The 12018-nt window shown below is 36.4% G+C and overlaps 1 protein-coding gene across 1 annotated transcript in view; it reads right to left on the reverse strand.

The window, feature by feature from the left end:
- Positions 1-12018, reverse strand: part of LOC131586104 (1-phosphatidylinositol 4,5-bisphosphate phosphodiesterase zeta-1-like) — a 46001-nt gene that overhangs the window by 17915 nt on the left and 16068 nt on the right. Inside the window, exons 6-9 of the mRNA XM_058852844.1 lie at positions 11792-11947; positions 4349-4576; positions 2055-2211; positions 10-126 (exon numbers count right to left, since the gene is read on the reverse strand). Coding sequence (XP_058708827.1) covers positions 10-126; positions 2055-2211; positions 4349-4576; positions 11792-11947 — 658 coding nt within the window. The remainder of the gene's footprint in view (positions 1-9; positions 127-2054; positions 2212-4348; positions 4577-11791; positions 11948-12018) is intronic.

Consider the following 12018-nt stretch of genomic DNA (forward strand, 5'->3'; position numbering starts at 1 on the left):
GATACATACCCATCTGACACCCTACATTCCAGAACTCCTGAGGATTATAATTTGACGAGCTCATTCTTGTTCCCTTGGGGTAAATTCTTGTAATAAATCTTGTAGTATGTGAAATAAACTCTTTAGCTGATAAACAGAAGGATAAAATCTTGGTAAGAAAACCTTTGTTATTAAAGAAATCCTATTTGAACAAATAATAAAAATACAGTAATTTGATCCAGCAATATTTTTACACAATATTATGCCAATTTATTCTATTTTAACATCATTTTATTTTGAAATATATTCATTTGTTCATTTAATAATTAATTTTTAAACCTTAATATTTTGTGTGTATTTGAATCTGACAGTATTCCTGTATAAAGAAATATATATTCCTTTGTAAGAAGTTCATTATCCAAAAACCATCCCTTCACTGAAATATTCTGTTTCTTCACCTTTTTGCAGGGTAACCTTATGATTTCTACACTAAAGCCTACTGTATTCTCATGGGAAACTGAGACACAGGAAACTGCACAAAAGTTTCCCCCTTCTATAATAGCTCAAAATGAAAAAAAAAAGGGAAAAAAAATCATCTTTAGATGATCTTGGCTTGTTTGTTGTTTGGAGGTTTAAATAAAATGGCTAAATAATATTAGGACCAGGGAAGAGCACGTTTTCAAAAGCCACTGAAATTCTTGTTATATAAGCCTCAGAAGATAACTATCATGTACATTGTTTTTCCTTCTGCTGGCAGTGTTCCCTCCTTTCTCATATGTAAGCATTGACTGCAGGGATGTGGGAAACTTCAGATGACTTCTATCTGCACGATTCCTTTTTAGTGATTAAACAAAAATCTACATTTCCAGGGTCATCTCTCTGATCTCCATTTTCCTCTCACCTCATTTTTTGTTTGTTTAGCGGTTTTGTTTGGTAGAGTTTGGTTTGCTTTGTTGTTTGGGGGTGGTTTTATTGAGGGGGAGGAGAGGTTCTAGAGCTACTTTTCTATCTCCTAGAGTGCTGGAGGAACCAGAGAGAGGACTCAGTGGCTGGAAAATCCTACTTTGTGACACTGTTCAGCATCATTCACCTCGCCAGCTGCTGCCCTGAAAACTAAAACCTGATAATGTTTTCATAGTTTTAGTTACTTTCCCATGGAAGTTCTATAAACAGAAGTTGTTTATCACATTCCTTCTAAGAAACATCTTTTGATGGACGTTTCACACGACCAGTGTGCTTGGGAAGGTGTAACTTAATTATCCAATCCCTGGTCATTGTTGAGAATCTATAAATACTGGGGTCAGAAAATAAAGTTCCTTCTTTCCTGTTCTACCACTGGAAAGTGTTCATGTGAATCATTTTGTGTCCTTTAGCAACAGCCAGCCACTGAATCACCTCCACAAAGTGAGTGGGCATGTGGCAGCCTTCATTGTCATTGTCACTGTCATGCTCGGTGATCTCTGCTTTTAACGCTCCCTCGGGGCTCTCTGCAGGCAGCTGGAGCTCAAACAGCAGAGGCTGCACCAAATGGAGCTGCTCCAGCCCAGAATGGTTTGGATAATTCAGTTTGGCTGGGATGGAAGGTCTGCTCCAGTGGAGCAAGCTGCCTGCTCTGGGGTTTATCCATCCCATTAATGAGGACTCTCTTATCTGCACTTGTCACCAAAGCCAGGCGACTGCCGAGCCAACTCCGCTCAGTTCTCAGCCCAGACATGGGGGTGGGGAGGGAGGTGGTGAAATTTATTCCACGCTTTTTCAAGTGCTGACTGCAATTCCTAAATTACTTGATGCAGAAAACAATGAATCGAAAGGCAGACGTACATTTTTTAGACTGTGTTAATATTTGTTCTTATAAAAATACACGGAATTAAAGCAAAGTTGAATTTCAGTTTTCCTCCCAAAGCCAACAGAAATAAAAATATTATGCAAAGGACATATCTAAAACAGTGTTATACAAAGAACCAAATAAAATCAGACAGCAGGTGTTTCATGAAATTTTAACCCTTCAATGCCTAAGCAGTGAAGCAATCATAGCACCAATGTAACTTTTAACTGATTGACTCCAAAGAAATTACCTGAAGATCTTAAAAGTTTTCGTGCTGCACTCTCTCCAATTGAATTATTTTCATAACACTGCTGATGCTGCAGGGAATGCTCAAAGCTCACAAACTTCTGAGATTTGGTATAAACCACGAGGTCTGACAATGCAAGGGCAATCTTTCCCTTTCTCACCTAAACATCATCAGATGAATAATGGAATTTAAAAAGTCACAATGATGAGTATTTCATTATTATTAATATTAATAATTCAGAGAAACAATCATTTTGGATGCATAAAGCATGAAAAAACATGTCACAGTTAATGAATCTAATAAATATGACCTTTAATAGTGAGATCTGATCTACTGAGAGAAAACTGAGGTTATTGTGCCCACGTTTATCACAGTAATCATAGGGTGAGTGGAGAGATCCTTCCTAGCAGAATGTTCTTCTCGATAGCTTTACAGTTTTCCTGCTCCTAAGAGTGGTTTGCAAATAATATAATTTTTCATGGCTTTTAATGTTGCTCCTTAAAAATATACCTCCAACTTTCTATTCATAAATATATAAAGTACTAGAAAAGACCAACAGAATAAACTCATCTATAAAATGTAGAATAACAGGAAAATATTACATTGCGCCAAGAAAATTAATCAAAGGCCTATTCCTTTAAGCATTGCCCTGAAGTTAGGAAAACTCTTTTCTTCTTGATTAAGGTTGAAAGTTCTCTCACCAAAATCTTAATTTAGTCTTGCTCAATTACCAAAATAAGCCAAAGTGACTGAAATTTTACCAGGATCTTCTCTCTTACAGAGAAGCACTGTGTGACCACTTCATTTTCCTCAGCATAACTTCTGAGCTAATTGGGGGCAGTAGCCAGCAGAGAGCTGCTGATGCTAATCATGTTTACATTCCATTAAAGCTTTTGAAGGCAAATTCTCATCCCACAAAATAATAGAGTTTGCCTGCTCATGGCTCTTAAACTATGCAACGTTCAAGTGCATTAATTATTCTGGGGCTATGTCCCATGAGGACACCAGGAGTCTACTGCCATGGAAATCCTGAAAAATACAACTCTGGAGGCAGGCAAAGCCAGCAGCATCACTGGGGTATCTTGGCTGTGGATTCAAATGCTCTCCCACCCTCCCATAAAGCAATACAGTGGGACATCAAGGCAAATATTCCAACAGAGTGGGACCCTGGAAACCACTTTCTCTTCTGCCTGTGAAAATGAGCAGATCCTTTTTGTTGCTGCTGTTTAAGAGTCTGTGGAATTCATTCTAGTCCGTTACATGGTCCTACAAATATTCTTGAAACCTATTGTCTAGAGAGCTGGTCCTTCCTGGTCAGAGTCCATCCTTCCTCAGAATTTTTCCTTACTATTTCTCCATGTCAGTTGGAATGAGAAAGAAGAAAAAAACTTTCAAATCATATAAAAAAAAAGAGACACTGCTTCTCAGCGAGAGTGCTGGGCTCTGAGGAGCACTGCTGGTTTAGCCACATTCAGGCAATCAGAGCATGATGTGCAAGAGTGACTGGGTACACCAGGTGCTGCCTGACATCCTAAAAAAGCTGAACAAGGCAGTTTCAACCTTGATGAAGCAACAGATTTTCCGTGGTAGAGAATTATAGTTGGTTAAAAAAACTAAGTTCAATTTGACTTTCAAACACCAAATTTTTACACTTTTTTCAGAAATAAAGTTAAGTCTCTGCATGATAAATCTAAAAACACCTCTTCAGCTCCAGGTGCTGAAAAATGTTCCAGCACAACCAGGAATGTGCACCTAATTTAATGCAAAAAAATCCAGAACTGAAGAAAATAGGAGACTTTATCTATCTTAAAAATAGACTGGAAGACCTGGGGAAGAAATGGTTAACTCTGCCTGTTGTCATCAGGTACTGCTGTAAGTGTTCTCTATACATAGTTCCAGGAGAGCCATGGCACCAACAAAACACATCTTAAATCTACTGTGGGACCGAGAGCCTGGGACAAGCACAAGTTTTGAGAGAGGAAAATGTTGAAGTTCAAGATGGGAGCACAGGAAGGGGTTGATTTTGAGTTGGGTACTAAAATGTGGTCCAGTCTGACTTTTCTTAGAAGAGTAGGAAAACTCTGAAACCTCGAGCTAAAAAATGTAATTTCCAAATGCACTGATCTTAGTAATTTTAAAGTTTTCTCTTTAAATTTTAAATTAAATTTAAAATATAAATTATTTTAAAATAACTTATTTATAACAACTTTTCAGTTTAGTCTCTATTTTAAGATAATCGAGTTTCTTTAAAAAAAAAAATCTGTGTGTTCTCTATATTCAATTGCAGCAAAAGTTACCTTTGGTTTTTTTTGAGGTGGGGGTGAAAGTCTATGATCTCTTCTTCTTCTGGTGGGACTCCTTGATGGCTGAAGAGGTAACGTGTCATGTGCGTCGTCATCCTCAGACTCAGATTCAGAGTCACTCAGTTCCTCTGTCTCACCACCATATTCAGCATCCATCCTGAGCAGACCTTCCTCAATTGTTCCAACTTTTTTATCTTTTATCAGAACTTTGAATTTTAATGCCTATAGAAAAGAGGTTGAACAATAGTAACTAGAATTACTTAGGTTTTCATCTCTTGGTGTTATTTAACCAATCTTCAAAGTTGTTTATTAAATATAATGATGTGAGGTTGCAAAATGAATTAAAATAGAGTGAGGCAGAAGCCAAAGCCAAAGAAACCAAACAGAATCTGGGGATCAATGTACACAACAGAATGAGCCTATCTAACACCATGACAGGAAAAAAGGCTCTCTTCCACAGGAACCCAGATGCTGAAACTATGAAAAGATAAAAGTAGAAAGCTAAGTAAGAGCCAAAAGTGATAGCCAGGCAAGACATAGAAGGTATATTTTTTTACTTATTTTTTTACTTCTATTTTAAGCCTAAATGTACTTCTATGTGTATATACACACTTAAAGATGTGTCTGCTATTCATTTGGAATGTTTTCATCTATCACTAAGCCTGCAGGAAATTTGTTATTTGATTAATGCCTTTGTGCATATCTCTCTGGTGTACCAAATGAAAACTTTTGTTTATAACTTGTGTTATTTTACAGTAGAACCTTATGCTGGTCTTACCTGGCCAGGGAAACAAAAGTTTGGTGATTTTGCCTAAGCAGTTTCTCTATTTTTAAATAGACGTGTATCAACCTCCATAATATGTAATGTAAAGGGAGAAAAACATCATTGAATTATATTGATTCTAACAGCATGGCTTTCATCTATGGAACAGAATCCTATGAGTATATATTTCACTTCAATTTACAAAACTATATTAATAGTAAAGCTTCTATTATGCAGCAGTACATCTGTACACAGGAGCTGTCAGGGAGTAACAGGACTTACTGTCACTCTTGAATAAAGTGATCCACAAAAATGTTCTTTGAATTTCCTATGCTCTAGTGGAAAGGAAGATTACACTACTGGGAGTGTGGCGGGAAGAGGGAACAAAAAAATTCACAATAAATGAAAGGTAACTGAAATGCTGTGTTTTAAGGTATCCACGAAGTAAATATGAAAGGTATGGATAACAGAAATATATAAAGCCAAAGTTTTTTAGTAGAAACCAGAGCCATAGGCAAGGATAGAGACATTCCATTTATTTCCATTGCAAGCTCCATTGCTCATAATCCCCCTATCGCTTCAGATCTCGTGTTGGTAGTTTGCCAGGGTGCCAGTGGAATGAGACATCCTATGCCCAATATCTATCAATGCCATGCTGCTGGAAGGTTTGATTAGTCTCTCTGCACTGGTGACTCAGGATAAGGATGCCCTTTAACATTGCCTTCATTTCTTATTAATGCACTCTTTTTTTTATTTTTCTCTGGTATTTTTAGAAGAGTTTTAATATGATTAATGCTACTCATGTTTTTTAAGAGTTCTGAATTTTGCTTTGCATGTTCACATTTCCCAGTATCTAAAAGCAATTCTATCCACTTTTGATCTTGTATTTTGTTATTCATGGGAAGACTTCATTCTACAAATAAAAAAAAATAAAATAAAATAAAAAAAGACCTGGTATACAAGGGAAGAAAAAACTATCTATGGTTACATTACTGCCTCCTATATGCAAACATAACTTTAAGTAAAAAAAGACAATAGTGTGTGTGTGTAATGATATAAAAATGGGTCATGATGTCAATCAGTCTCTAAAATTCTGTTTGCGAGCTGTTAGCAAAAACATAAACATCCTGAGGTAGGAGAAGTTTTTTAAGGTTTGCTTTGTTTTCTACAAAGGTAACATTCTAAAATCATGGTTCTTTTCAGAAACAGTTACAAAAATACTCCAGAGAATTTGCTATTTTTTGGCCAGAAGCAAATGACAATAATAGTTACCCCCAATCACTGAAAGTGAAACACAGAGTGAAAAAATGGCATAGGCTTTTGTCTGAACTTCACACATCTTCAAAAAAACTTATAACAAATGTATGGTTACAAATTCAGTGACTGTGTGAAATCTGAGTTCTTTAATTGGTAATCAGCACTGCTAAACATGTGACACCTTTTTCTCTACATGTCCAGGTCTTCTAAGAGAGCTGAAAAGCCTTTTAATGAGCTGAAAGTCTGAGCATTCACTATAACTTCTCCTTTCTAGTTTTATTATGAAAGGCAAAATATGTTAAAAATACATTTGCTGTTTACTTCTATAAAAACTGCAAGCATACTAAAAAATTCAAATATGTAAAACATCATAGGACCTCCCTAGAGCATAGTGGGACTTCAAGACTGGCATAAGCAAAAACCTCGAAGTGCAATCAACTAGAACAAATATTTACATAATTAAATGAACAAAACCTTTTTCTTGTGCATTCTGGTTAATGGGATGTATAACACAAATCAGCTGAAGTAATGCCAAGTTTCCAAGATAAAAATCACAAGCACTTTGGATCGGGCAAACCCACCTATTGATGACTACAATTAATGTGAAAATTCAGTGCCCAGAAATGTAAGGAACAAACCCTGGATTTGAGACAGAAGTATTAAAGACACAATAGCTTCTCCTGTTTAAATTGAGCTTGTTGTTCTCCCTTCTTCTCTCCTGACCAGCTGTAGGTGCTCAGTTAGAGGAATATCAAGCCTTGAAAATCTTGCTAAGTAACAAAGTTAAAATCTCTTCTGAGTTTTACATAATATTCTATTTCAAGAATGATACTGCTGCCTTAAATACTGATATAGGGTTAAGATACAACACCTCCTGTGAAGTCTGACACAGGGAAAGGTTTTGAGACAATGACAAGATTTGTTAAGTACAACTGTTAAAAAAACCCAACACCAGCTATCTTTAACGAATCACACTTAGTGAAGTGTGAATGGATGTCTTTGTGGCAGCCTTATAAATCACAGTTATCATCTACAGATACTTTATATCAATACTGTATACTTATTATACAGATATTTTTAATCAATACCACCAGCAAGGTCTGAGCTCTAGGCAAACAAATACTAATTATATCAGGAGCAGCATTTTAGCTACCTCATAGCAAGTTTTCCTACAACACATTTACCCAGTGAGAAGCACCCTACCCTGAAAATTCCATTTCTGTGTTGTGCTCTGTAGTAGACTTCAGGTAAGTCTACTTACCTTAAGTCTACTTAAGGATAAATAGCTGTGCTATAGCTGAAACTATATTCTACATGGGCAACTAAATCTCTGGATGCATTGGAAATAAGTCCAGATGATTGCAGAGAAAGATGAGATGGTTACAGGTTGGCTCAGAGTCTTCATTGCACAGATTCCTTACCAAAGTTCAATGGTCCAAGAAGATGCCTTACCAAACAAACCACATGATTTTTATACACCAAATAAGCCATTGACCCAAGACCTACCTGGGTAATGATATAAAATATGGCAATGTCTTGTTTTTAGTTATCTCCTGAAGTTGCTTTACAATGCAAAGAAGCTATTAACAGATAATGACTGTCACATGTTTACCACATTTCTGGGAAAATCATGTTCCCTCAAGAGTGCAATGCCTAAAAATAGTGAAGGAATTAGATGAGTCTTCTGTATGTACTCACTACAGCCTAGAGATTCCTGAAATTTTATGAGAAACAGTATGGATTTTTTTATTATTATTTTTGAGGTCATCACCTAGACATACCACATTCTCTTTTTTTTTTTTTCATATTTTTTGTAAAGAATAGATGCCATAGACTGATCAAAAGGCATAAGAGTGACTAGAAACATTTTGACTTGCTAAGAAACAAAAGTATTTCTGATGCAAAGACTTGGTCAAGACATTTGCATATGTGAATGTGTTGGTCAAAATAAATAGGAATTAATCTCATAAATGAAGCAACAGAATTAGATGTGCTTAATCTTGAATTTCTCACTGAAAACACTCACTGTGTAGAGAAAGCTCTCCTTTTTATACTGAGTAGATAAAGGTGAAGAAAAGTGTGAAGGATGAGTCCTGGCTTATGGAGTTAGCTGGTTTTCCCCATAATAGCAGAATTTAAAATATCCATAGCCCATGAAGTTGTACTGGAGACCTTCTATTGATCTTTCTCAAGGATCTCATTAAACAGATCCTTTTATTTGGACACCACAGGTTTAACAACCATAGGGAAGCCTTGGCAATCCTGGCCAGAAATGCTTCTGAGACATCACAATGCAGTAATTGATCTTGCAGCTGTGTGGTAAACATTAAAGAGAACTTGTAAAATCACAGTAGTTGCCACTTCACTTTCAGTTAATCACACATCAATATCTCATTCCAACTTTGTGACAGGAAACCTGCAAATAATAAAAGATTCCTAACTATCTGATATATCTATCCTGTCAGCAGTGTAAGGCAGTTCAATGCTCTACAATGCAAAATAATTGAGGAACAAACTTTCATCAAAGCATCAATGTGCTTACATTCTTTTCTGTGTTATATTGGATGCCCACATGCTCCTTTCAATTGCTGTCAGATCTCTTGAGAGGAAGAACACAGCAGGGTAAGTAAAACCTTATCTCTTCTAGCATCCTGATATTTTCTAAGTTCATCTACAAATTGCTGCATAAGGCACTTCATTCCTTCACTTTCTATCAGCACATCACCAGGAGTGCTGGTACAACCAGCAGAGATGTCTGGCGCCCGTCACTGATGTCAAATCTAATTTAATGCAGGACCTGACTCAAAGGACCTGTTATTCCAGTGAAGATTAGAGGGAGTTCATGAAGTCTCTTTAGAAGCACCATGATGGCCAAGACTGGGAGCAGAGAATTGTATCAGGTCTGTCGCTTTGGGTGGCAAACCATCTTCTTGGGAAAGAGATGGGACAGGTGAAGCTTAAAAGCAGCCTCAGTTTCTCATGGGATAAGGTTTGTGGGAAAGAAAGAAGTAGTGCAAAAGTCTTCTCCTTCCTCCATATGTAGAGGAGGAATTGTGTGCTGAGATGCCACAGAATACAGGAATTGCAGGGAATTAATAATATCAATATAGTCAGATGGAAGTGTGAATATATGACTGAAGGCAAAGAATTAAAAAACCTTTAGTCCTGAAATTTTCTGGGGTTTGTTTTTCAGATGAAGCAAGTGTTGGGAAAAGCAGAGAGAGGAAGTGTTCAGTGATCCTCCGCTTTTATTTCCTGCGCCTCCATGTGATTTTCACTTAGAATTACAATGGTAGGAGACATCATTGCAAGGTGGTCCAAGGAACCACCTAAGAGTGGGCGTGTTCCTCATTTTAACCTCCTTCCACACACACACAATCATCTCAGTTGACAAAGGTATAGTTCAAGACCTACTTAAAGAAAGAAGTAGAAGATTGACCATATAAAAGAAAATTATTTCGATGGAAGCCTCCAAAACTCCAAAACCTAAAAGGAACCTGTAATTGTCTAATGTTTCTTTGAAGTGTTTGGAGAAACTATGTGATTTCCCACTTCATGTACACACAAAATAACCATTCAATTCTGATCTTGAAGGAGCCACTGAGGTGGCTTTTTCCCTTTTCTTGCTAATGCTCCATCTTGAAAAAAGTGGACCAACAACTTATATAGGTGACAGCTTTTTTCTTTTTCACACTAACTGAGGATCCTTCCAACAAAGAGCATTTCAAATTCATCATTTGTGGTTCTGTAACATCTCTTTTGCACAGCTTGAGTAAAGCAGTCTGAAGACTAAATTCAGAATTTGGTTTTCTCAAATGACAATGAATTTACCCAGGCCTTGAAAATGCACAAGGTCCCAAGCTTTAAAGATGTGATGTCACTAAACTCCTTTTTTGGCTCTTCAAAAAGATGCCAGCCAAAGTCAAGCTTATAACTGAATTTACAAATTCAGTCATAGCTACATATTTCCATTGCTAAGTAAAGTCCTACTGACTTTTCTTACATGCATGATCAGAAAACCTAGGAGAAACAGAGAAGATCCTCATTTGTGTTCATTCTCAAGATAATAATTTTCTGAATTAAAACTTTTGTAATCAGGTGACGACAGTGGCGTTATTTAGGTAATCCTTACACCTTGCACAGATGGGAAATATGTCTCACAATACTATAATATGTTAAAAGCTCAGGAGAATTAATCTCAGCTGACAGCATTTCCATACATAGACCCAGCAATCCATTTTCAGGCAAAACTCTACAGAGCTGACTCATGAAAACTCTAAGCTGTGGAAATATGAAGTATGAACTCCCTGTATCACAGTAACCATATGGTAAGGGACATATATCATAGAAATTAATATTTTTAAGTGTGTGATTCAGTGATTCCATTTCACTGATTTTGTGCTTGCTTCAGAGGACATATGATCCTTGCACATCTCCTACACTGAATCCAGCCGTGATTTGAGAAGCTTTACAACAAGCCCTCCTGTTTGATAGAGTTTAGATTTTTTCCTAATTGAAAAAACAGTTTTCAAGGCTTCAAAATTATGTTGGAAACCATGATGCAAAAAAATATATTGCTACAATAAAAAAAAAAAAGGGTGGAGAAACATGAACATTAAATATTACAACATTGTTATGGAAATATAAGAGTACGGTAATACTTCAGCACATCTTCTTGCACAGATCACTTCAAAAATATTTTTCCTTGACAAATCCTTAAAAAATTATTTTAAACACCTTTTGTGTGTTGTTTTTCCTTATGGCAGTGCTTCCTTCCCACATTTTCATTTGCATTTTTTTAGCTACTGTAAAAACACAAGGAATAAAATATGGCTATACTGGCAACAGCGAGAAGCTGAAATAAGTATTTTGTATGTGTGCACGTATTTGTGCTACAAAAGACTTGAAAAAAGTTTTTGTCCTTGAAAGAAAATTATGTGCAAAGACTGGAACAAAGGAAATGTATTTGTTTTAGTTTGCAATAAAATTTTCAACACCCATCTAATTGCCTTTTCTGACTTCATGTCCCAGGGGTCTCGGGCCATCCGCTGAGAAACGCTGTCTGAGGGAGAAACACACTGAGAAAGAGAATGGCTTTGCAGTAGCAGAGGACCAAAAAAAACCTCCATCATCACTGTTATTGACAAAAAATGTAGGCTCAGGTTTCCATTTCAATAACATGCTTAAATTTCAGGAATTTCCTTCAATTTAAGCAACAAAAAAATAAATCAGCAAATAACAGATGTATTTCCATGTGTTTTTTTGGTGCAGTTTAAATATTTTTGTTACTACCTGAAGTCTATTTCTGACACAGATGTGATCCATAAATTCAGTCCCAGAGGACTGAAAAAAAAAAATAATGAAGAACCCCACCATCATTTCCATTTCTTTCACAGAGAAAAATGAAAACTTATTACCTCAGGAGAAGGCAGTTCAGTCATATCTATTGCACCACCAATTGGTGTAGTGAGAAGTTTGTCACCTAGAATACTTTTCAAGCAGTCTGCCATTACTTCCTGCTGTTTAGGGCTGCAGTGGTTCTCCAGAGACAGTATAACTGGATAGGCAGATGACTGGAAATATAATTTTAGGATTTTGTTATTAATAAATAAAAATATGAATAATTGCTTTTCCAAAATATCTT

Source organism: Poecile atricapillus, chromosome 18 (genome assembly GCF_030490865.1).
Source record: "Poecile atricapillus isolate bPoeAtr1 chromosome 18, bPoeAtr1.hap1, whole genome shotgun sequence".
In the NCBI taxonomy this organism is placed as follows: Eukaryota; Metazoa; Chordata; class Aves; order Passeriformes; family Paridae; genus Poecile; species Poecile atricapillus.